At 46.5% G+C, this 26,925-nt stretch overlaps 1 protein-coding gene across 3 annotated transcripts in view; it reads left to right on the forward strand.

Moving 5' to 3' along the window:
- The window catches only part of dock11 (dedicator of cytokinesis 11), a 386,085-nt gene that overhangs the window by 78,352 nt on the left and 280,808 nt on the right, over positions 1-26,925 (forward strand). For 2 of the 3 annotated variants that reach the window (XM_072505033.1, XM_072505035.1), the window contains exons 5-11: positions 766-835; positions 4,032-4,127; positions 6,775-6,909; positions 9,238-9,421; positions 23,667-23,746; positions 24,757-24,840; positions 26,645-26,785. In XM_072505033.1, the coding sequence (XP_072361134.1) occupies positions 766-835; positions 4,032-4,127; positions 6,775-6,909; positions 9,238-9,421; positions 23,667-23,746; positions 24,757-24,840; positions 26,645-26,785 (790 nt within the window). The remainder of the gene's footprint in view (positions 1-765; positions 836-4,031; positions 4,128-6,774; positions 6,910-9,237; positions 9,422-23,666; positions 23,747-24,756; positions 24,841-26,644; positions 26,786-26,925) is intronic. The other variant, XM_072505034.1, reaches the window with a different exon arrangement.

Here is a 26,925-nt window from a genome sequence, read left to right on the forward strand (position 1 = left end):
GGACATACCTGGTCAATTTTCCACTATTCTTCCAATGACTATTGAGAAATGTTGGGCCTTCCTTATATATTTTTCCTTTTGAGATGGCTGTAAGGAGGAATTGCTGCATCTCTGTAACAATGTGCACTAAGTAATCAAAAGGAACAGTCAAAAGTGATTAAGGCTCCAGCAAGCGTGTCTCACATTCTTAATGTCCAGAATATTAGGGTGAGGCATTTCCTTCATCCTCTCCTCCTCCCTCTTCGTCTTTTGGCTTGTCTTATGGTCTTACGGTCCCTATTTGGTGCATTTTGTGTCCAATGAGGAACTCGTCTGGCTGCCTCTCAAGGAATCGGCATCTGCCCAGTAATAACATAGAATCATAGAATCCCTACAGTGCCAAAGGAGGCCACTGGTCCATCGAGTCTGCACCGGCCCTCTGAAGGAGCACCCTACCTAGGCCCACCCCCACCCTATCCCCGTAACCCCACTAGGGGCAATTTAGCAGAACCAACCCAACCTACACATCGTTGGACTGTATTCCAGAGTCTCAATAACCTCTGTGAATGGAAGAATCACCTGATATCCAATCTGTTCCTACTCTTTCATAGTTTCAACCTCTCGACCTTTTCATCGAAGGCGACGTTAACAGATGTAAGATGGGAACTGTTAGCGAGAACATTGTTCATAAAACAGAATTTGCCCCTCTAATTTAATTTTTCTGTCGTTTTCAAATATTTCCTCTGTAAAGCAAAGTTTCTGTGTTTGGGTTCCCATTTCTTTTAGCAGAGTGCATCAGCCAGAAAAGTTACCTGTCCAGCTGTTTGAAGTTGATGAAGATGTGGATAGAGATGAGGTAGGTGTTTACATTTCTATAATGGACTGCAATGGGTAATTAATCAATGATTTTGATAAATTATTCAATATGTTTAATGATGAGCTGCTAGCTGTAAGGGCACGGTAGAGCTGAACTTGTGTAAACTGAGTAATTAATAATAATAATAATCTTTATTGTCACAAGTAGGCTTACATTTAACACTGCAATGAAGTTACTGTGAAAAGCCCTAGTCGCCACATTGCGGCGCCTGTTCAGGTACACGGAGGGAGCATTCAGAATATCCAATTCCCCTAACATTAATGAAGCCCAAGGTCCTGTTAACTCTATGATGTGCAAACAATTTACAATTATACATATTTGGAAACTGCATGATGCAGCCCTCAGTTGAGTGGGACCTGGAATGGGAAATGTGGTTAAGGAGTGGTGTGAGTTTGCAGAACAGACACTGCTGGAACCACCAAAGGCAATAAAACAAGACTTGAGAGCATTGTAGCGAGATAACGGGTAACATGGAATGGAAGATATGAATTTGAAATGCACTAGTTGTTATACTGAAGTGAAGAGCATTGCAGATTGGGAACATGAAGGGGAACAGGTGAATCTTTCCATTTCCCCTGTTTTTGGCCTTTCATTTCAGCTCTCTGTCCTTGGAGGCTCTGTGCCCCTCTGCTCTCCATCCCCCGCACCCTATGTTACTGTCCACAAATACACAGTGAGATCACCCCCTTCCTGACTGGCACCTCATTAATAGCTAGTTCCTTACAATCTGCATACAAATCACTGTGTGCATGTTGGCTTCCACCGAATTCATGCCCCAACTCCTTCAGAGAGCTTCCATGCGCCTGGTTTCATGTTTCTCAGTAGACCCCCAACAAGGACAGGAGCCGAGCTTTTGTCTATGATTTTGCAGCTTAGATTCTGTGCCTCATTGGTGTCCCTCTCTGAAGGGGGGAAAGCACAATTTAGTTGCTGGTTTGATGCTGAAGTGCTCTATTCTATTCATCCCTGCCTCCTGTGAAATGAACTGAAAATGATGATGATTAATTTTTGACTGCATATTATGACTCACGATGCTTGTTATGCTACGAGAGTGTATGGTATATTAAGTTCAATCGGCTGAGTTCGCTAGTTTAATGTGTGCGGGAACATGAGGGTTCAGTGAGTGGAAAAGAGCAATGGTCAATTCACCTTTGCAAACAAACCCATGAAGAGAAATCCGTATTAAGTGTCTTGCAGCCTATATGTGGTGAAATTCTTGAGGCTTGATTAATAAAAACTAAATCTGCTAATTATAAGAGGTCAGGAGACATTCCAATGACACGAATACCAATAATTATCAAAAGACTGACAGCTAAGGGAATTTTGAAACTTTCTGGTTTCTTGGGATCATCATTGTGGTCAGGTGAGCCTTGAAAGCATGCACACCTGAGTAATGCTTACCAACCATGTGGAAACTAGGCCTCTTTGGGAGCCCTGTAACAATCAAAAAAGAGCATTTTGAAACAGCTGTTAGGTTCTCTGTCCATGAGGGGTGACATGACCACTCATTGTGCAGGGAGTAACCAATTCCTGATCGTCATAGTCTCTGGACACCAATGCAGAGGGGTATAAGAAAGGTACGCCTTCTTTTGTTCCTCGCTGTACAGCTGGACATTGGTCAACATATCAAAAGTTGCATCTTTTCCCCTGGGCATCTTATCAGCTCTCGAGGTGTGAATGGAGACCCGCTGGGTTGATTACTGTGATTGTCATTCAGGGAAAATGTAACCTTTTATTCTCCTGGTTGAGTTAAAGCAGGAGGAGAAGTGTGTTAAAGCCAGAATTCCTGGGTAAAAAAGACCAGGGGCGAAATTCTCCAGAAACGGCGCGATGTCCGCCGACTGGCGCCCAAAACGGCGCCAATCAGACAGGCATCGCGCCGCTCCAAAGGTGCAGAATGCTCTGCATCTTTGGGGGCCGAGCCCCAACATTGAGGGGCTAGGCCGACGCCGGAGGAATTTCCGCCCCGCCAGCTGGCGGAAACGGCCTTTGTTGCCCTGCCAGCTGGCGCGGAAATGACATCTCCGGGCGGCGCATGCGCGGGAGCGTCAGCGGCTGCTGACAGTTTCCCACGCATGCGCAGTGGAGGGAGTCTCTTCCACCTCCGCCATGGTGGAGACCATGGCGGAGGCGGAAGGAAAAGAGTGCCCCCACGGCACAGGCCCGCCCGCGGATCGGTGGGCCCCGATCGCGGGCCAGGCCACCGTGGGGGCACCCCCTGGGGCCCGCCCGTGCCGCCTTGTCCCGCCGGTAAGGTAGGTGATTTAATTTACGCCAGCGGGACAGGCAATTTATCGGCGGGACTTCGGCCCATCCGGTCCGGAGAATCGAGCGGGGGGGGGCCCGCCAACCGGCGCGGCGCGATTCCCGCCCCCGCCGAATATCCGGTGCCGGAGACTTCGGCAACCGGCGGTGGCGGGATTCACGCCAGCCCCCGGCGATTCTCCGACCCGGCGGGGGGGTCGGAGAATGTCGCCCAAGTTCCTTTCTGTGGCTTAAAGCAAAGAGTTTGTGGGGCTAGGCTGGGGACTGGGTGGAACAGTCAACTTGGTGAATCTCATTGTTCATATCGTAAGGCAGGGAGCTGGGTGAAAGAGGCAAGTTGTCCTGTTGTTTAAAAGGTAAAACTGGATCGGGAGGATATCTATGGGGCATTTCTAAAATGAGGACATAACTGAATGGAAAGAAATTGGTTTGTTAGTTTTGATAGCTCCTGTTCATCGCTTATTAGTGCGCTCTTCATATCCCTGTGATTTTGCAACATAGTTCAATAAAGTTGGTTTGACCTTTAGCAGTGTCATTATTTATTCATTCAAGTCTGAGTCATCGTAACAATTCAAAAGTCACCCCCCTCCCCAAAGAACTACAACCTTGTATTTATTCATCATGTCACTCACAAATCATTCAAAAATCTCTTCTTGCTGAAGTGGTTTTACAGGTTTTGAGTTGGCAAAAGACCCTGTACAGTATAAATTATTTTTCTTTTTTAATCAACAATATGATGGTTCCTCTAAAATTCAGCTTCAAAAAGATGGGGTGTGTCTGTGCATGTGTAAATGCTTGTGCGGTATGCACGTGCTCAACTGACAAGTGGTCACAAGTGGAGCTCTTAGTTTGAAATTATGACTGTTCAGACTCATTGCATGTTTGTTTATTCTTGGTGCTTCCTTTCCAGGACACTGCATCGATATGCTCACAAAAGGGAGGAAATATTAAGGAAGGCTGGCTGTACAAAGCCAACATGAACACCACCATTACTGTTACAAAGAGGGTAAGATGACGTTGGAGACGAGAGGCAAAAACCAGAAATGGTGAAGAAAAGAAATTATTTCAATCTCTTCAGAGGACTGATGTGTATACAACGAGATAAATTCCTGACTATGTTGAGAGGGGGGTGGGACGGAGGGATTGCTTAATATTATAAAGTTTCTGTTCCTTGCAGTTGAACAGATTCGACCAGTGAACTCTGATATTTTATAGAGTGCATGCGGCTAATTCTGCTGCCACATCAGTTGTGAAATTGTTTATGTCCAAAAGCCACACAAAAACAGCAGCCACAATATCTCGCAAAATGCAACTAGTTCAAAAGAGGAAATGAGACAAATCTAAAATGAGCATATATTTAATAGGAGGGTGTCGGCTGTGGCAATTGTCAACCATTTTAAACATTGAGAAGTTCTAATCCTTAGTGGTTGAGTATATTGGGCTTTTCTTTCATGCAAGGTCTGTCCTCCTGGTATTATTGACTGGGTTTATAGCTGTCTGTACTGATTTATTCATTCCTACATTACTCTTGATTTAACTGACATATCACTGCTCCAACTGAAATACTCAGAGACCTGAGAAACCAAAGTGCTGCATGAAGTTGATGTCTTTAAATGTCACGATTGCTCCATGAATTGGAATCATTTTCTTTTCTCGTCAATAGTAGAAGATGTTTGGGTTTGAGCACGATTAAAAATAGAGACCCGCAGTGCATCAACAACAACTTGCATTTCTACAGTGTTCCTCACGTGAGGCAATGTCACTGATTGTTTAACATGGAGGAGTACAACTGGTGACAAGCAAGGAGGGATAAAGGAAAGCAGAGAGTTAGGATTGGCAGCAGAAGGTACGGCCCATAAGGAGGTTTTCTGAAGTCGGATGTGTCATGATGTCCACATCAGCATATCATGGTGCAATCACACACACACTGATGGACAGGTAGTTGGACCAACCAACACACACACAACATTGCAGCTAAACACCAGTGAGAGCACATGCACTATAAAACAGGGAACACCACAGTTCCCGCTCATTCTACCAGGAGATAGCTCAGAGCTCACAGCGTGCCACTCAGACATAGACCATGTGCTGAGTGCCTCACCAAGATAGTGATGGGGCTGGGTCCACAGGTTAGCTGGTGAAGCACGAATCTAAGCCAGCAGTTAGTAGTTGTCGTTGTTTGAGACAATGAAACAGAGTTGTGCCATTTACAGCCCTGTTGGATCATTTGTACATCGGAACACCCAACACGTCAGGGGGTAAGGAGGAGGATGCAGGAGAGTGAGGGGCGGAGAACAAGGCCTAGCAACTAGCAGTGGTGGAACCGAGAACCGGGGGTAAACTGATGACAAAGGGCAAAGCTGCAGGTGAGACACACGCATGCTCACATGCGCAGAATAGCACTCTCTCATGCAACAATGTAGAACATTGGCTGCATTTCTTCAGACACAAAGTAAAGTTGAACCTACCTGACTCCTTCAGCCCCTGGCTCCTCCCATTAACTACATCATCTTCCTAACTGAACATATTGGGTGAGATCTAACTGAATTGCAACAGAGTCCCGTGTCGAGTGCATTTGGCAGGTGTTTCCCAGCACACGCAGCGCAGAAAAAGACCACGCTATCGAACTCTTGCAATCCTGGGCCTCAGCGGGGAACCTTGAGGCCACACTTAATACCGTTCCCTACACTGAGGAGCTCCGCTCGCCAGAACCTCTCATTTTTAAATGCCGATCTGATCTGTCAGCAAATGCACCCCCTCCCTCCAACAGGAATCCCAGACACCCCAAAGCCCCCATTCAACTATAAGGGAGTCCTCCAAGGGGGGGGTCCTCACACAGTCAGGGAACCCCTGTCCCGATCCCTTGTGTGGGGAAAATGCTAGCTTGCCACTATGGCACTGCCAGTCTGGCAGCCTGGTGCCACCTGGGCAACTTGGCAGTGCCAGGTTGGCACACAAGTGCCACGCAAAAGGACAGGATTGGCACTATCACTGCAGAAAGTATTCTTCTGCAAATTCAACAGAGTATGTGAAATTATGTGCTGGTAAATCACGAAATGCAGGAAAAGAAAGATAAACAGGAAACGCAGCACCCGGTCGTGGATTCCCATCATGAATTCCAGTCTCCTGCAGAGTCTGGGAAACTTGTTTCCAAGCCTAATCTGCGGCAGCAGCCTTACAAACTGCCAGGTCCCCAGCATAGAGATGGGGGAGGGACAAAAAAGCTAGAAAGGTGACTGACTGAGCAAGTGTTCAACTTTTATCTGAATATTTGTCATCTTTGTAAATAGAGAGCATGATGCCATGGAAGAGTTCCAGAGGACTGACATGCAGTGAATTGGTCTAATTATTTTAGCCTGTTACAGTTACAGAGAACTACATAATAGGGATGTAAAGTACATTGATTTAGACGCATACATCTCAATATTTCACCTTAATTTACCTTAAATTGTTGTACCTCGCCCACAAAGACCTTATCTAATCTGGGTCTTTGGTAGGAGTTCCAAAGCTGAGCAAGCCTATACTGCAGGACTTTTATTGATGGAATAGAGATACTATAATTAGAGATCTCTTTAATTTGTTAAGTAGTTGTGAGAGGCAGGAGTACACTTATTGCAACAAAATGGGACATTTCACTCATGTTTTCCTTCCAGGTGTTCAAGAGGAGATTCTGTTACCTGACCCAACTTTCTGATGGCTCCTACATACTTTATTTTTGTAAAGACGAGAAGGCCTGTAAGGAGTCCAAAGGATCGATTTACTTGGACTCTTGCATTGATGTTGTACAGGTATGACTTTTTTATATGCGCTGGTCAGTATTTGAGCCCATCTAATGCACAATGAAACCATTCAAAGCCCTTAGCTGCAAAATTGAGAACGTTTGCCCATCTCCATCTTTAGCTAGTTTAAGGGCACATGTGCTAAGAGTCTGGCCCTCACCTTGTGACACTTAGCTTCTCCTTTGTTATTTACTTTTCCAATCATTCCGGTTTAGGGTCTCCGATTAATCTTCCACTTTCCCATTATACCCCATAGTTGCTTTTGATCTAAAAGGAGTTGCAGTCCCCAGTGATTCACCCACCAGAGGAAATAGTTTATCTCCATCAACCCTATTGAAGTATTAATCCTTTTAAACCCCTCAGTGAGATCGCACCTTAATCTTCTATGTTTGAGTGATAACAAGCTAGTTTTATATAAACTACATTCAGAATTTTACCTCAAAGTCCTTGGGCTGGATTCTCCGATTTTGAGGCAATGTCTGGAGGAAGTGTCTAGTTTTACAATGAAAAAGTCGGTGCCGCCCCCGCACCGATGCTCCGCCTTGTTGGGGGCCAGCAGCCATGCCACGTAAAATTCCCGACCTAAACGGCCAGAGAATCGCCGGGTCCGTGGCCGCGCATGTGCACGGCGACGACCTGCAGTGGTCGTGCTGTAAAACATGGCGCCTGCTGCACGCAGACCCGACCTGCCAGATAGTGTCCCACTGGAAACCTCCTCGCCACTCCCTGGACACCCTCCACCAGTCCCCCCAGCCCTCGCCGAAGGGTGTCAGGCAACGGAGAATCCCGCCCCTGGTATCGCTCTGGTGAAATTTTGCTGCAGCTTCTCTTGAGGCCAATCAGTCCTTGCTGAGGTGCAGAGTCCGGAACTGATTGCAATGTGCAGGTGGAGTTTGTCTCCATAACCGTGACAGACGTACAACAGCTAACGAGCTGGTTCTAAAACTAAAGCCATTTGGCCACAGAAGGAGCATGAAACTTTCCAAATCTCTTTTCAGTCAACGACAAAGTAAATTTATTAATAAAACTTAGAGATCCCATAAAATGAAAGCTGCAACAATTTGGAGGCTGGTGCATCGCGCATAGAATTTAATAGACTTTACAGCATGGGAAACAGGCCATTCAGACCAACACATCATAGTTCCTGCTACATGCTAGTCTCTGCCCACCTTAACTTCCTCTCAGTCCAACACCATATCCCTCAACTCCTTTCTTCTTATCTAGTACTCTTGCAGACATCTGTGGTACTAACCTCAACCACTCCATGTGATAGCAGGTTCCACATTCTCACCAATCTCTGGGTAAAGAGTTTCTCCTGAATTCCCTATTGGATTGATTAGTAACGTCCTTCTGTTGATGACCTTTTATTGTTGTGTGCTGCACACGTACCTAAATTTACCCATTAAAACTCTTAATAATTTAAAAAACCTATCTGGTCACTTTTCAGCTTTTCTTTGCAAGAATACAGGTCCGATATCTAGAAGCCAGCTGTCTGAACACCAGAATTGCCTGAAAGCCGGGAGTGTTTTTCTCTCTCGAGATCTGGGTGCTGCTCCCGGAACAGAATCAGAGTGGGAATTAAAGGACTCTTCTTGGGCTGATCCCAGAGGACAGGATGAGCGAGAAATGTGCACACACACAGGATTGGAGTCTGCTACAGCACTTCTAACCCCCTCCCCCAACCCCAGCATTCTCTACTCGCAAGACACAAAACTGCCTGTTCGATGGGCTGTTAATCCAAAATCCGTGACGATCTGAAATCCAGAGTCTTGGTCCCAAGTATGCTGTATTTTGGACACAGGACCTGCATCCTCTCGGTTTTAACAACATCCTTGGAAATCTATTTTGCACCTTCCCCAGTGCGTGCCCAGCCCATTCGGAATATGGAGACCGGATATTTGCATATGGCCTCATCAAAGTTTTATATAGGTTTAACTCACTTTTCTGCTTTTAAATTCGACATCTTTTTAAGTTAAAACTTCCTTTCTAGATGAACTAATTTTTAATGTTTACTTGAAATACCTTGGTGATGGCTAAGATGTCCCTATCTGAGTAAATACTACAGTATTTAGGCCTGGGAGCTGGTTAAATGGACAACATGTCCAGGCAGGTGGTCAATGCAGCAACCCTTAAATGGAACAGTTTATAATATAGATCTTTCCATTAACAAACATTGGATTTGATTGGATATTTAGCAGAGGCAAAAGAAAAGCTTTTTTTTTAACTTACCGCAGGACGTGCCAATCCCATTTCTGCTTTGTATTTATTTAATCAGAGTGTGTGCTGAGCCTGGTGGAACAGGCCAGTAACCTGTGCAATTACCATTTCCATTCCTAGTGTTCAAAGATGCGCCGTCATAGCTTTGAACTGCGAATGCAGGAGAAGTGCAGCTGCCACCTGGCAGCGGAGAACGAACTGGAGATGGAAGAGTGGATAATGACCCTGAAAAAGATCATTCAGAGCAACCTTGACAGTGTGCTGTCTGAGAAGCGGAATGGTGAATCCTCTGAATCAGGACTGGGTAACTAAATCTTAAAGTATCCCATTTAATGAGCCAATTGTTTGAGGGCATAAGCAAGGAAGTGGGACAGCATAATTCTGTAGTTAAAAATAGGAAACGTCGGTCAGACTCAGCAGGTCTGGCAGCACCTTGTGGAGAGGAGGGAAGCAGAGGGCGGAATTCTCCCACCTGGAGGCTAAGGGCGGGATTCTCCGGCCGCATCCGTCCGGCGACCAGAGAATCCCATCCGAGGTCAATGGACTTCTCCATTGTCTGCGTCTCACCCGTGGCATTCTTGTGGCGGGCACGGTGGAAGAATCCAGCCCTAGGCCCCGTGGCAGGGTTAAGAACGTGGAGTGTTTCCCGTTGCGGAGGCCGGCAGGATAACGTGGCAAATCTATTCTCCGCTTGCCGAGGCCGAAATCGCATTCGGCGATCGGGCGAGAATCCCTTTTGACGCCGAAATCGCGGGCGGCTTCTGTTTTCGGATGCCCTGCCCCCTCCAAAACGGCGTCATTGGTGAGTACGCCGCCGCCATTGGGACGGCCTCAGGACGTTACCTGAAGGCCCTCCCCCGATGCTCCGCCCCCGATGGACCGACTTCCCGACAATGTGAATCGCTTGTGCTCTCAGTTTTCGTCAACCTCACGTGGAGGCTGCGGTCTGTGTCCAGCCACAGTCGGGGGGGGGGGGCCAGCCTGCTGGCCGGGGGGGCTTTGGCGGGGGCTGTGGGGACTGGTGGGGTGGTGGTGCGGGGGTGGCGAGAGGGGTACAGGGGGACACTATCTTGCAGGCCGGGTCACTGCAGCGGTTGCACGGTACAACATGGAGAATTGCCGGGTCTGTGGCAATTCTCCGGCTGTATCTGTCGGGAACAGCAGGGGTTTTATGTGGCGCGGCTGCTAGTTCCCCACCGAGCGGAGCGCTACTGACTTTTTCACCGTATAACTAGATACATTCTCCGGATATAGCCTCAAAATTCTCCTCAAAATCGGAGAATCCAGCCTTGTGGCTCTGATCTCAATAACTACTCAATCAGGGGATTTGCGCTTTATTCCGTGACGGGGCAAGTCCAATGGCACATGGTCCGCCGTCCTATCCACCGCCGTATTGAAAAGGCGACCAACATCACTGACCCACTTTTGAAGAATGAAGATGGACCTCCTGAGAAAGAAGATGAATGTCCAGGTAGATTCTGAAGCTTGAAGGTAGGGCCCTCCAGGACACTGGAAGGTCCACCTGTAGATGCTCCTCTCATCCACTGCTACGGTGTTCTGGGACCTCAGGTTGCCGACGGTCTCCATCCTGAGCTCTGGATGCAGCCCCCAGGTATTGTTCAGTTGAGTCCCGACCTCTGCACGCCACGTTGTTCCAGACGCGTTTGCACTGATGTGTTTTCTTGCTGGCGCCGCAGAGAATCAAGTTTGGGTGGTCAGGCCTTTATCTGCATCTTGTCCGCAGGGTGCTAATGAGCTTCATGCCAGCCTCTGATGGGTATCCCGATCTACCATGGCGGGCACCAACGGGAGGTCCGGTTGTAAATTAATGCCGGTACGCAAACCAACTTCTGGCCTTTCCGCCAAACTCGCTCTCCCCCCTCACCATTGATCCCGCTGGCAAGGACTTGAGAGAATTCCATTCAGAGTTGACGTTTTGAGTCAATATGACTCAGACCCGCTGAGGTTTGCCAGTTTGTCGGTTTGTATTCCAGATTTCCAGCATCTGCAGCATTTTGCTTTTATTTTAGCAAAATGGTGTGGATGGGAAAAGGTGGGGAAGCACACTATCCGCTTCACACATTGTCACACCCCCTGAACCACTGTGTCACCCACAACTAGATGCTGGGCAATAAAGGTGATCTCCTGTGCATAAAGGACATGAGGTCCACTAAAAGGAGAGGCTAAACCCGAGTGAACTCTGGAATATGTAACAACAAAGCAAAAATACTGAGGCACTGAATAGATCATCTTTTGCAGGTGGTGTTTATTGAGGGAGCAATATTGAAATATTGCCTTGAGACCTAAAATGAATCAATATTGGAATTTGTTTAATATTTCATTTATAAACTGATTTCTCTGACAATGCTGCACCCCTTCAATATTCCAGCAAAGTGTCAGAAAAAGCATTGCAGTCTTGAAGCATGTCTTGATAATTATCTATGTCACCAGTTCTTGTTGCTTCATGAGGTTGATTGTCCACTTGTATCTTGACAGTGCAAATGTTGTTGACTGAAACGTTCATGTCACTTTAAAAAAAAATAGAATCCCTACGGTGCAGAAGGAGGCCATTCAGTGCATCGGGTCTGCACTGTGCCGCCAAAAGAGCATCCTACCCAGACCTACTCCACCACCTTATCCCCAGAACTCCACATAACCTTTGGACACTAAGGGGCAATTTAGCATGGCCAATCCACCTAACCTGTACATCTTTGGACTGTGGGAAGAAACCAGAGCATCTGGAGGAAAGCCACACAGACACGGGGAGAATGTGCAATCCACACAGTCATCCAAGGCCTAACCCGGGTCCCTGGGGCTCTGAGGCAGCAATGCTAACCACTGCGCCATCTCTTGACTATTAATTCAACAACCTAATAAAATGTTCATTTTGTACTAAAATGCAAAGTGATTTCCTATAAGCTTCTGACAGGCATGTTGGTTGTCCATTGTCCATGAACAGTCAGTAGAGGGAGGAATGTGAGTGACCTATTCTCTCGCCCACCTGCAGCCATCTCAGCCTGGTGCATTGGGCGGATGGGGATTTTCATCTATATCGCCTGGTGGAGAAGGGATTGAAGCTGCTATTTGTTTTACGCCCTCCCAGTTTTTGAGCTAGTGGAAATTGAGCAGGTGATCCAATCCGGAGAAGTGTGGGAAGTTGCCTCATAAGGTTTGTTATTAACTATTAACTTCTAAGCCACTTTGCAGGACATCAGTAAACCAGATAATGTAGGATTGAAGTCAGGTATGGGCCAGACTAGCTGATATTAGTGAATCAGTTGAGTGTTTTTAAAACCTGCCATTCGTTGGTATTTTATTCTGCTGTCAGCCCAATTTATTAATTAGGAGGCCAATTGTTTTGGCAGGAAGAATAGAAAAGCAATACTGTATATTATTTAAATGGAGAGCTATTGCAGAACACTGAGCTATAGAGGGGCCGGAATGTCCTGATGCATGAATCACAAACAGTCTGCAGGCACAGCAAGTGATTAGGATGGCAAATGTTGTCATTCACTGCAAGGGCAATGGAATATAAAAGTAGGGATGTTTTGCCACAGTTGTACAGGGCCTTGGTGAGAATTTGTCTGGAGTATTGTGTACATTTGATCTCTTTACTTAAGAAAAGATACAGGGCTGAATTCTCCGCTTCGCAATGCCGGAAACGCAAATCATGATCGTGCGGAGAATCGCGGGTAATTCAAAAATCGAAGTTTGCGCCCAGAGCCGATTCCAACGCCATGCCCTGATCCCTTGCTGGTGGAAATATTAATGTTGGTGCTCTATGTCAGAAGATCCATGAAAAACCGTCATGTGCATGAATTTCAATCTCATTAGCAGCTTGGACACAGTATGCTCCACTCTTTCGTGATGTTCCATCCCACTTAGGCGGTGGTCCAGTGGGTGTGAGTTAGTGCAAGTATTGACAAGCAGGGCCTGGGTGCCATGGCTGTGGAGGGGGAGCAGGAGGTTTAGAAAAAACACTGAAAAGCACTCGCAAATTGGCTGGACTTGCTGGGGGGTGGCTGCCTGGGCCGGGGGCAAAGTGGAGCACAACTTGGTGCCAATTACGTGGCCTCGGGGTGTCCCCCTCGGGACTGGGGTGACCTAGCTCAGACTGCCATTGCTGCAGTATGTGTTTTAAACACAGCCCTTGCTACTACTTACAGGCCCCTGCCTGGCTGTACACTTGGCTGAGTGTTGCCTGTGTCCTTTGAATTCACAGAAGGCCTCTGGTCATCTGGGAGCCCACCCAGGTCGTCCCTTTGGGTACCCTCATACATCGTCTGTTTCATTCAGGGGATGGGTGTGGCCAAGCTCAATCAGGGGGCCACCAGGTGTTGACACTCCTCAGAAGCGCTGCCCCACTGCAGAGGAGGCAATGGATCAGCAGAGCTCACTGCTACCAGAGGACGCCTACACCATGGACCTTGGAGCCCTCCCTGCTTCTCTGCCCCACTCAAGGCAGAGGCCTCACCAGTGACCCCCATCCCTCCGCATTACCAGCTGACTCCTCCTGGTGAGACTGGCAGCATTGACTGCCTCTCCCAGCACATCCCAGGCAATGTTTAGGAGAACAGGCTTCAGTCTGTGGCCTAGCATGGAGAAGAGGGTGTCCTTCCGCTCCTCGCTGGCATGGAGCTGTGGGTCCACGTCGGACTCCTGACCTCGGGGACAGGTCTTCTCTGAGCCATCTTGGTAGCTGCAGTGATTGTGTGGTGTGTGGAGCATTTAAAAGACGCTCCAGCTGCCAGGCTCTTTCGTGCTAACTCTGGCCCCAGCAGTTATAACACCCGCTGGGCCAGGAATTGCTCTGAATATGCGTTGGCAGAATGCTGGCCCCATTTGCATGTCCTGATTCATTTTTCAAATAGTGCCCTCAACGGAAATGGAAACACATGCTATTCAGTCCCGGCAGCAACACTTACTCACCGATGGAGAATCCCGCCCATAATTGCATGTGAAGCAATTCAGAGAAGGTTCACATGACTGATTCCTGGGATGAAGGGGTTATCTTGTGAGGAAAGGTTGATCAATTTAGGCCTGCATCAATTGGGATTTAGAAGAATGAGAGGTGACCTCATTGCAATATATAAGACCTTGAGATGACTTGACAGGATGGATGTCGAGAGGATGTTCCCCCTGTGGGAGAGAAGAGAACTGAGGGACATAGTTCACAAATGAGAGGTCTTATATTCAAGAGATGAGGAGAACGATTTTCACTGAGAGATTTATTAGTCTGTGGAATTCTCTTTCCCCAGAGAGCAATGGAGGCAGGGTCATTGATTATTTTTGAGGCAGAGTTAGATTGATTCTTGATTGACGAGGGAGTCAAAGAATGCAGGGGGTAGACAGAAAAGTAGAGCTGAGGCCAGGATTAGATCAGTTATGATCTTATCAAATGGCAGAGTAGACTCGAGGGGCCGAATGGCTTTCCTCTACTCCTAATTCGTATGTTTGTATTCGGCCCAGTTCTGTCTTTGCGGGGTTAAAAAGAGCAATCTAACCTAATTCAATTTTCCAGCTCCTGGTCCATAACCCAGTATGTTCTGACATTTGTATATTCAAGTATTTTTCAAATGATACGAGGGTTTCTGCTTCGACCACCCTTTCAGGCTGTGAGCACCAGACCCCTGTGGGTAGGAAGATTTTTCTTCAAGTCCTCTTTAATCCTTCCATCAATTACTTTCCATCTATGCCCCTTGGTTATTGACCTCTCTGCTAAAGGAAATTGGTCCTCCCCTATCCATTCTATCTAGGCCCCTTGTAATCTTCAGCAGCTCAGTTAAATCTCCCCTCAGCCTCCTCCGTTTCCAAAGAAAACAACCCCAGCCTATCCCCAATCCTTTCTCACAGGTAACATTCTCCATTCGTGGCAGTTAGTAACTAGAGGGATTTGTCAAAGTTAATACAGGAGGGCAAAAAGAGGTTACAACACAAGATTAGCAAGCAACTTTGAGTTGAACCATAAACATTTCAGACATGTGTGAAGTGTAAACTATTCGGGGAAATTAAGTACCCAAGGGGAAACCTTCATGTCGAGGCAGAAGAGATAGTTAAAGTGGTCATAGAATCATAGAATTTACAATGCAGAAGGAGGCCATTCGGCCCATCGAGTCTGCACCGCCTCTTGGAAAGAGCACCCTACCCAAGCCTACACCTCCACTCTATCCCCATAACTCAGCAACCCCACCCAACACTAAGGGCAATTTTGGACACTAAGGGCAATTAGGCATGGCCAATCCACCTAACCTGCACATCTTTGGACTGTGGGAGGAAACCAGAGCACCCGGAGGAAACCCACGCACACACGGGGAGAACGCGCCGACTCCACACAGACAGTGACCCAAGCCTGGAATCGAACCTGGGACCCTGGAGCTGTGAAGCAATTGTGCTAGCCACTATGCTACCATGCTACCCATGTCCCATGCTACCTACTATCATCATACAGTAACTGGATGGTGTGAAGATTACATGAAGAGAGGGAGTTTATAGACAGCATGGTAATGGAGGAGCTGTACTAAAAGGCCAGAGCTATATTATTGAAAGTGAATGAGTCATGGTGCTACTGAAAGAAGCAAACGTAGCAATAGCAAAGGCATTGGTCACAATCTTCCATCTCTCTTTGGACCCAGGAGTGGTATCCGGGGACTGATGGATTCCTAATTTGAGAGCATTATTCAAGAAAGGGGAGGGGGGTACATCCAGGGAATTACTGGCCAAGGTAAAAGCAGCATATTATCTAAATGAAGAGAGATTGCAAAACTCTCCAGTGCAGAGGGTTCTAGGTGTCCTGGTACATGAATCAAAAAAGGTTGGTCTGGAGGTACAGCAAGTGATTATGAAGGGAAGTGGAACATTGGCATTTATTGTAAAGGGAATAGAATATCAAAGTAGAATGTTTTGTTACAGTTGTGGCGCACCTTGGTGAGACAACATCTAGAGTACTGGTTTAGCACAGTGGGCTAAACAGCTGGCTTGTAATGCAAAACAAGACCAGCAGCGCGGATTCAATTCCCGTACCGGCCTCCCCGAACAGGCGCCGGAATGTGGCGACTAGGGGCATTTCACAGTAACTTCTTTGAAGCCTACTTGTGACAATAAGCGATTATTATTATTATTATCAGGTGTACAGTTTTGGGAAAGGATATCATTACATTGGAAGAAGTTCCGAGAAGGTTCACTCCACTGATTTCTGAGTTGAGGGGGTAATCTTATGATGACAGGTTAGGCCTGTATCCATTGGGGTTTAGCAGAAAGAGGATGGTTTCTGGTGGATGTTTCCCTTTGTGGGAGAGTCTGGAACCTAGGGGATACTGCTTAAAGTTAAATTGTTCTCCCACTTGAGATAGGAGAATTTTTCTGGAGAATTCTCTTCTCCAGAGAGCATTGCAGACAGGATCATTGAATGTTTTTAAGTCGAATTTAGATAGATTCTTGACTAACAAGGGAGTCAGACAATATTTGGGGGATAGACAGGAAAGTAGCTTTGTGGAGCAACATTGAGGGGGGGGGGGAGATGTTCATATGTCAGTCAGCATAACATTGGGATTTTATTGGAAACCATCACTCGGGAAACTTAAGACATGGAGTTCCGGGAGAGCTAGCATAATTTCATTAAAGACAAATCATCTCAGGCTGACTTGATTGAATTCTTTGCTGAGGTAACGGGAAAGGTAGATCAAGGTAGTATAGTAGATGTTAAATATATAGACTCTTGGATGGCATTCGACAAGGTGCCACACAGAAGGCTTATTATGAAGGTGAAAGGCCTTGGAATTAAGGGGAAGGTGGCAGTATGGTTATGGAATGGGCAACAATGACAGGAAGTAAAGGATATGCTGGTTGGATGTATTTCAGACTGGGGAGGTGGTTTGCTGGCGTGTTTCCCAAGAGTCAGTTTTGGGCCTCGTTTATCTTCACAGTTTTTATGAATTACGTAGGCTTGGGTGTAAGGAACAGCATTGTAAAGTTGGCAAGCAATAGTTAGTACTGATGTTGGTTGTAGGCTTCAAAATGCAGGAAGGCGAAATGGATAGATGCATGATAGATAGAGTTTAACGGCAGGCAGCCCAGTGGCACGGCGGTTAGCACTGCAGTCTCATGGTGCCAGAGACCCGGATTTGATTCCGACTTTGGATGACTGTGTGGAATTTGCACATCCCCCCCCGTATCTTCCTCCGGTTGCACCGGTTTCCTCCCACAGTCCAAAGATGTGCAGCTGAAGTGGGGTTACAGAGATAGAGCAGGGGAATGGGCCTAGATAGGGTGCTCTTTCGGATGCTCGATGCAAACTCGGTAGGCCGAATGGCCTCCTGCACCATAGGGATTCTGTGGGTTACTCTATGGATATGGAAGTATGAAGGATTGCATCGAGAGGATTATAATGGAAAGATGATGTATTGTAAACGGGATGACTTCGGAAAGTGAATGAGAAAAAGAACCTTATTATCCATTTTCAAAAATTCTCAAAAGTACTAGGACGGGATGATGAGGTTGTTTCTAAAAACAAATGCATATGGGTTACTTGGATTTATAAAGAAACGAATCGAATATACAAGCGAGGAGATCATCCTAGAATTTTTTTAATCACTGGTTTGACCTCAGCTGGAACATTTTGGACTGTACCGCGCACCACATTTCAGGAAAGCTGCAGAGGAAATTTGCCTGGATGTGACCAAGGACGAGGGACTTCAGTTGGGGTGAGAAGGTGAGAAAACGGTCCGCTCTTCGAACAGCGAAGGCGAAAAGGTGTTTGAATCGAACCCATGCTATATTGGGTTTCCGGATAATGTGAGGCTTTGTTGGAGGTGATAGAGGAAAACAGTTCATTCTGGCAACTGGACCAACAGCCGGGGATCATAGATTTCAAATCATTGACAAAGAATCTTGAGGAGACGGCGAGAAATGTTTTTGCTTCGGGTCATCCAGCAGAGGGCAGTAGAGCGGAGCTGCTGATTGGCTGTTGCGGGGAGATTTGCATACATCTGTTGTGCTCACCCTAACGTGAAGGTGTATCTGAGCAAGAGACCTTAGCTGTTCAACTGAAGACAAGCATCCAGCAGACGGCGGTAGAGCGGAGCTGCTGATTGGCTGTTGCGGGGGAAATTTGCATACGTCCATTGTGCTCACACTAACTTGAAGGTGGTTTGTGGAGGAGCTGTTGTCAAGTGATCAAGAAGACGGCTCGAGGGCAGGTAGAAGTAGAAAGAAATTGAACCGTGACGTCACAGCCTGCAGGTAAGGGATTGGCTGGTGACTGGTAAGTATTTTTTCTTTTATTTTCCCTCTGGTGTTATCGCGCGGGGCGCAGAGGTTGCTGAGTGAGTGCTTGCTGAGAAGGGGAGTGAATAACTGGGAAGCTCTTTCTTTCTTTTTCTTTTTTTTTATCCAGAGGGGATGGCAGGGAAGGTAGTGCAATGTTCCTCCTGCAGAATGTTTGAGGTGAGGGACGCCGTCAGTGCCCCTGCTGATTTCATCAGTGGGAAGTGCACCCATCTCCAGCTCCTCAGAAACCGCATTAGGGAACTGGAGCTGGAGCTGGATGCAGTTCGGATCATTCGAGAGGCAGAGGTGGTCATAGATAGAAGCTTCAGGGATGTAGTTACTCCGAAGAATAAAGACAGATGGGGGACGGTGAGAAGGGCTGGGAGGAAGCAGTCAGGACAGGGATCCCCTGTGATCGTTTCCCTTAGTAACAAGTATACCGCTTTGGATACTGTTGGGGGGGGGCTTACCAGGGGTAAGCCATGGGGTACAGGTCTCTGGCACAGAGTCTGTCCCTGTTGCTCAGAAGGGAAGGGGGAGAGGAGTAGAGCATTAGTCATTGGAGACTACATAGTTAGGGGGATAGATAGGAGATTCTGTGGGAACGAGAGAAACTAGCGGTTGGTGTGTTGCCTCCCAGGTGCCAGGGTGCGTGATGTCTCGGATCGTGTTTTCGGGATCCTTAAGGGGGAGGGGGAGCAGCCCAAGTCGCGGTCCACATAGGTACGAACGACATAGGTAGGAAAAGGGATAGGGATGTAAGGCAGGAATTCAGGGAGCTAGGGTGGAAACTTAGATCTAGGACAAACAGAGTCATTATCTCTGCGTTGTTACCCGTGCCACGTGATAGCGAGATGAGGAATAGGGAGAGCGGGGAGTTGAACACGTGGCTACAGGGATGTTGCAGGACGGAGGGTTTCAGATTTCTGGATAATTGGGGCTCATTCTGGGGTCAGTGGGACCTCTACAAACGGAACGGTCTACACCTGGACCAGAGGGGTACCAATATCCTGGGGGGGAAACTTGCTAATGCTCTTTGAGAGGGTTTAAACTAGTTCAGCAGGGGCTTGGGAACCTGAATTGTAGCTCCAGTATACAGGAGGTTGAGAGTAGTGAGGTCATGAGTAAGGTTTCAAAGTTGCAGGAGTGTACCGGCAGGCAGGAAGGTGGTTTAAAGTGTGTCTTCAATGCCAGGAGCATCTGGATAAGGTGGGTGAACTTGCGGCATGGGTTGGTACCTGGGACTTTGATGTTGTGGCCATTTCGGAGACATGGATATAGCAGGGACAGGAATGGTTGCTGCAGGTGCAGGGGTTTAGATATTTAAGTAAGCTCAGGGAAGGTGGTAAAAGAGGGGGAGGAGTAGCATTGTTAGTCAAGGATAGTATTACGGTGGCAGAAAGGACGTTTGATGAGGACGTGTCTACTGAGGTAGTATGGGCTGAGGTTAGAAACAGGAAAGGAGAGGTCACCCCATTAGGGGTTTTCTATAGGCCTCTGAAAAGTTCCAGAGATGTAGAGGAAAGGATTGCAAAGATGATTCTGGATAGGAGCGAAAGCAACAGGGTAGTTGTTATGGGGGACTTTAACTTTCCAAATATTGACTGGAAACGCTATAGTTCGAGTACTTTCGATCGGTCCGTTTTTGTCCAAATTGTGCAGGAGGGTTTCCTGACACAGTATGTAGATAGGCCAACGAGAGGCGAGGCCATATTGGATTTGGTACTGGGTAATGAACCAGGACAGGTGTTAGATTTGGAGGTAGGTGAGCACTTTGGTGATAGTGACCACAATTCGATTATGTTTACTTTAGTGATGGAAAGGGATAGGTATATACCGCAGGACAAAGTTATATCTGGGGAAAAGGCAATTATGATGCAATGAGGCAAGATATGGATGCATCGGATGGAGAGGAAAACTGCAGGGGATGGGCACAATGGAAATGTGGAGCTTGTTCAAGGAACAGCTACTGCGTGTCCTTGATAAGTATGTACCTGTCAGGCAGGGAGGAAGTGGTCGAGCAAGGGAACCGTGGTTTACTAAAGCAGTCGAAACACTTGTCAAGAGGAAGAAGGAGGCTTATGTAAAGATGAGACATGAAGGTTCAGTTAGGGTGCTCGAGAGTTACAAGTTAGCTAGGAAGGACCTAAAGAGAGAGCTCAGAAGATCCAGGAGGGGACATGAGAAGTCTTTGGCAGGTAGGATCAAGGATAGCCCTAAAGCTTTCTATAGATATGTCAGGAATAAACAAATGACTAGGGTAAGAGTAGGGCCAGTCAAGGACAGTAGTCAGAAGTTGTGCTTGGAGTCTGAGGAGGTAGGAGAGGTGCTAAATGAATATTTTTCATCAGTATTCACACAGGAAAAGGACAATGTTGTCGAGGAGAATACTGAGATTCAGGCTACTAGACTAGAAGGGCTTGAGGTTCATAAGGAGAAGGTGTTAGCAATTCTAGAAAGTGTGAAGATAGATAAGTCCCCTGGGCCGGATGGGATTTATCCTAGGATTCTCTGGGAAGCTAGGGAGGAGATTGCTGAGCCTTTGGCTTTGATCTTTAAGTCAGCTTGGTCTACAGGAATAGTGCCAGAAGACTGGAGGATAGCAAATGTTGTCCCCTTGTTCAAGAAGGGGAGTAGCGACAACCCTGGTAACTATAGACCAGTGAGCCTTACTTCTGTTGTGGGCAAAATCTTGGAACGGTTTGTCAGAGATAGGATGTATAATCATCTGGAAAGGAATAATTTGATTAGAGATAGTCAACACGGTTTTGTGAAGGGTAGGTCGTGCCTCACAAACCTCATAGAATTCTTTGAGAAGGTGACCAAACAGGTGGATGAGGGTAAAGCAGTTGATGTGGTGTATATGGATTTCAGTAAAGCGTTTGATAAGGTTCCCCACGGTAGGCTACTGCAGAAAATACGGAGGCATGGGATTCAGGGTGATTTAGCAGTTTTTATCAGAAATTGGCTAGCTGGAAGAAGACAAAGGGTGGTGGTTGATGGGAAATGTTCAGACTGGAATCCAGTTACTAATGGTGTACCACAAGGATCTGTTTTGGGGCCACTGCTGTTTGTCATTTTTATAAATGATCTGGAGGAGGGCGTAGAATGATGGGTGAGTAAATTTGCAGATGACACTAAAGTCGGTGGAGTTGTGGACAGTGCGGAAGGATGTTACAAGTTACAGAGGGACATAGATAAGCTGCAGCGCTGGGCTGAGAGGTGGCAAATGGAGTTTAATGCAGAAAAGTGTGAGGTGATTCATTTTGCAAGGAATAACAGGAAGACTGAGTACTGGCCTAATGGTAAGATTCTTGGCAGTGTGGATGAGCAGAGAGATCTCGGTGTTCATGTACATAGATCCCTGAAAGTTGCCACCCAGGTTGAGAGGGTTGTTAAGAAGGCGTACGGTGTTTTAGCTTTTATTGGTGGAGGGATTGAGTTTCGGAGCCATGAGATCATGTTGCAGCTGTACAAATCTCTGGTGCAGCCGCATTTGGAGTATTGCGTGCAGTTCTGGTCGCCGTATTAGAGGAAGGATGTTGAAGCATTGGAAAGGGTGCAGAGGAGATTTACCAGAATGTTGCCTGGTATGGAGGGAAGATCTTATGAGGAAAGGCTGAGGGACTTGAGGCTGTTTTCGTTAGAGAGAAGAAGGTTAAGGGGTGACTTAATTGAGGCATACAAGATGATCAGAGGATTTGATAGGGTGGACAGTGAGAGCCTTTTTCCTCGGATGGTGATGTCTCGCACGAGGGGACATAGCTTTAAATTGAGGGGAGATAGATATAAGACAGATGTCAGAGGTAGGTTCTTTACTCAGAGAGTAGTAAGGACGTGAAATGCCCTGCCTACAATAGTAGTGGACTCGCCAACACTACGCGCATTCAAATGGTCATTGGATAGACATATGGACGATAAGGGAATAATGTATATGGGCTTCAGAGTGTTTCACAGGTCGGCGCAACATCGAGGGCTGAAGGGCCTGTACTGCGCTGTAATGTTCTATGTTCTATTTGGAATCGGAATGTTGCACTTAAAAAGTTGTCAAAATCTGATTGCATTTCAAAAATTAAAAGGAAATGGGGGGGTGATGAGGACTCACAAGGTTGGATAAAAAGCATCTGTGTGGGTGGCACGGTTGCGTAGTGGTTAGTACTGTTACCTCACCGCGCCGAGGACCCGGGTTCGATCCCGGCTCTGCGTCACTGTCCGTGCGGTATTTGCACATTCTCCCTGTATTTTCGTAGGTCTCTCTCAACATTGCCGACCTTTCAAAGAGGCAGCAGAAATGGCCTCCCCCTAAGTTGTGTATTTCCAATTCTCTGCCAAGGGTTTGTGGGTTCAAATCCCATTGTGGACTTTGGATGTTGGGTTACATCTGGTGGAGGCAGTGGGGGTCCTGTCCTCCTCTTTCCGGAAAAGCTTGCCACATTTTGTTCCACTCAGGCACTTAACAGGTCAGCAGTGGACCCTCCTCGGGATTAAAGGCCCTCGGGGGCTGGGTGGATGCCTAACTGCCGAGGGCCAAAAGCTGTATGGGGAGGAGGTGACTGCTGCCAGTGTGAAGTTAAGGGTTGTCGTCGGATCCTAGGTCACTGGGAAGGGGGGGCCTCGAGGTTGGAGGAGAGCAGAAAGAGATGGCTGTCAGAGGGCTCCCCACCATCAAACTGGCCTCAGGCAAAGACACAAGATTCCGTCTATTTTCCTTTGGATGTGATGTTAAGCGGAAGCCCTACATGCCCCCTTGGCTAGATTCCATTACATTGTAGGAGGAAGAGCATATAGGATACCTTCCCGATATCATAGTCAACATTTTCCCCTCAGCTGGTATCATTGAGACAAATCATTTGTTGTTTTATGCCCTTGCTGTTTGTGGAATCTTGTCATGTCAATTAACTTACCAAATAGTTGAGGGCAGCACAGTGGCACAGTGGATTAGCACTGCGGTCTCACGGTGCCGTGGTCCCAGGTTCGATCCCGGATCTGGGTCACTGTCCGTGTGGAGTTTGCACATTCTCCCCGTGTTTGCGTGGGTTTCGCCCCCAAAAGATGTGCAAGCTAGGTGGATTGGCCACGCTATATTGGGGAAAAAAATGAATTGGGTACTCTAAATTGTTTTTTTTTAAAAAACATACCCAATAGTCACTGCCCTTCACGGCTGTCACGTTTTCTGAAGCATCCTGAGGGCATGGTAGGTTCGATCCAAATGACAAGTGTGTTCTTGCTCAACACAGGAGTTTGTTGCATCTGGGTTACCTAAAAACCTGTGTTTTGAATTCCAGATGAAGATTCCTTCAGCCAAGGGAAGTCTGAAAGCATGATGGAGAGTTTAGAGAAAAGCATGCACCCTGAGTTAATGAAGGTATTCTCACGTTTAATTCTTTACCTGGCTCCGTTAGGAATGTGCTCTGATTCCCATTGGATGCATTGGGCAAATTATCACCTCATGTTGCCTGGAATTGTCAGGGTAGGTTTTCAGCTTTAAACGCCATTCTCAGATCATTGTTCCTCACAGAAATGGTCTGATAATGGATGGAGAAGGGAACCAGGGAAGCAAATCTCTAAGGGGAAGATAGTTTGTGCCGACGTGACCTGATTCTCATTTCGGGTAATAATAGGCGTGGTTTATGGCAACTTGCCAATCTACCACTGCCCAAATTGCGCGCCTGTGAAATTTGAACTCTGTCCCCGTTGAATCATTGTAGATTTTACACTGGTGTAAATGAGAGTCTGAAACTGGATCAGAAAATGGTGGGTTCACATAGCAGGTTCGTCGCCTTCTGCAGGAAAATAAGCACTTTCGGGACAATCCGGGTATAACTCCCAATTGGAGCTCACAACAGCAGAATGAAAGGCATACTGGCCGGTTTGAAGATAGTGGTGGAGGGAAAGAAAACATACAAATAATAGCTGTAGCAAAAGTCACTGGGTGTTTGGGTGAATGAGAGGAGCCATAAAGTCACATCATTACTGACCCCTTACACAGTTATTGGCCCTTGGAAGAGTTTGGGTGTAGGAGTTAAATACTTTTAAAGATGCTGACACATGAAGCTTACTTAGTTGGGGACTGATGGGCAGAATATATCGTAGCTTTAAAAAAGCTAGTTCGAATAGACCCAACCTAGGACTGATAGAATGTCAGAGACTCTGTCGACTGATCATCCAAGACAACATTCCTCCATCTTTAAACGCAATGTCAGTTTGTATGACGGTAGACGGAATTAAACTTTCTCTCGTTTCAACCTTGTCTGAGGTTTGTTCATTAAGGATTGCTGACTGTTCCCAATGCAGTCTTTAAGCAATGGACTTGAAATGAGGTGAACTGTGTTATGAACAAGCAGGGTAACATTTTGTATCTTGTTTTGTTTTTAGTATGCGCGAGAATCGGATTACCTCAATAAAGTCAACAGAAGTGAAGACCGATGCAAACTGTTTGCGATGGATCCGGAGGCACAGGTAGAGTTAGGCACAGTTTACCAATATGTAAAATGTGGGGGTTTAAGTGTACTGGCCCACCTTGTATGGGTTTTTTTGTTTGCTTGGGTTTTTTGAATGACAGTGTTTATAAGAGATAGTTTGATCATTATGACACAGAATTTTCCAGTGTTTATTGTTGCACCCTACATAATTTAACACACCCATAGGGGAGAAAGTAATAATGGCTTATCTGGTATTTCCCAGCTCTTTTTTGTGGTCACGATTAGATCAAGTAGATCAAGTTAGTCACTCTGGTCCAAGAGACTTATAAACATTGCCTGGATAATACGCTGAGCAGCTTTGCATTTAATATGTGAGGACGTTGTAATTCTCCAATTTCTTCACTGAAAATCTGTTAGAATGGTAGCTTTGATAAATGTTGCTTCTTTGCTGTGCATCTCGATTCCTTGCTGGTGGTTGAACATTTATTTTTACTGTGACTTTTCACAAAAACAAAATCAGTGGACTTCAATAGATCTGCCTCACAACTTTACATATTTTTTTTTAATTTAGAGTACCCAATTCATATTTTCCAATTAGGGGGCAATTTAGCGTGGCCAATCCACCTAGCTTGCACATTTTTGGGTTGTGGGGGCGAAACCCACGCAAACAGGGGGAGAATGTGCAAACTCCACACGGACAGTGACTCAGAGCCGGGATCGAACCTGGGACCTCGGCGCCGTGAGGCCGCAGTGCTATCCCACTGCGCCATCGTGCTGTCCTGCCTCACACCTTTATAACCACAGCCTGCGTATGTGGAAGCTTTTGAGAATTATGCCTTTGTAGATTGGGTTAATTCAATTCATTTATTTTTGTGTTTTTCATTCGAGTCCATTTGTGCCATGAGCTAGTTTCCACATGTGGTCTGATTGGGAAAAGCTGAAAAATAAAAGGCATGAAATCGATTCTTCACGTGAAAAAATAATTTATTGAGACAATCCAAAATCCTTTATTCGGTCAGAGGCTTGTATATGTTTTGCAGCGGCTATTCGAATTTGATCAATATTATGCAAGTCCTTTTGGTCCCCATTTTTGTTTCAGTTATTGGAGCCAGTGCATGTAGGCTCCATAACAAGCCATAATTCCCAAATTAACAGTCAAAATAAGACCATGGACGGAATAATCCGGAATCCCTTCCGCGGTGTGTTTCGTGGCGGTCCATCATTGGTCGGCGGTGGGATCTTCTAGTCCCACTGCTTTCGATGAGGTTTCCTGTTGTTTGCACCTCCTGCCACCGGGGGAAAGGTGGCGGGGGGGTGGTCACCGTCGACGGGACAAGGAAATCCCGCTGGCAGGAACAGCCGGAGAATTCCGGCCCATACATATATATCCTAAGGATAAATGGTTAGTGATTCCAGAACTATGTATCGCTTAATGAGCTACTTCATGCCTCATGGCATGACCACAGAGTTTGAAATGGCCCCTCTATCCCTCTTTCAACAGCTCTTTGGTTGATTGTTGCTGAGCACTGGAGATGAGTAAGCAGCTTGGACTGGTTAACATGTCAGTTGATGTAGACATGGCAACAAGAGGTCATGCTGTCAATACAAGGGAAAGAAAAGATGTCTGTTACATTACACCCAACATCTGTATGAACACTAGGGTAGGAAAAGCCGTGACAATCAGATGTACTACCTTGAAAGTGAAAGAACAAGCGTGATAGAGGTAGATTACACCGACACCAAGCTTTTAAAGGAGTAAGCTGTGGGACATTCTAACTTGATGATTGAGTATCTCCCTGCAGATGTCAGCTATCTTATTTTTTGTGCGTTTTTCATTTCAGAAGCTGGATTTTTCAGGCATCGAGCCAGATGTGAGGCCATTTGAGGAGAAGTTTGGCAAGCGCTTCATGGTAAAATGCAACAACTTGACTTTCGCTCTCCAAGGCTGTGTAAATGAGCAGGCAGATGGCACACTGACAAATGTAAGTTGTATTCAGAGTTTCTACCCTTGTTTATGTCCATCTATTTCAGTCAATAACACTTAGTTTAACACAGGATCCGATGCAAGAAATCTGAGAGTTCGGTTTGTAGATAGTGAAGTGCAGTTTGTGGTCATATAAAA

The sequence above is a fragment of the Scyliorhinus torazame genome, chromosome 5, assembly GCF_047496885.1.
Source record: "Scyliorhinus torazame isolate Kashiwa2021f chromosome 5, sScyTor2.1, whole genome shotgun sequence".
NCBI classification, from domain to species: domain Eukaryota; kingdom Metazoa; phylum Chordata; class Chondrichthyes; order Carcharhiniformes; family Scyliorhinidae; genus Scyliorhinus; species Scyliorhinus torazame.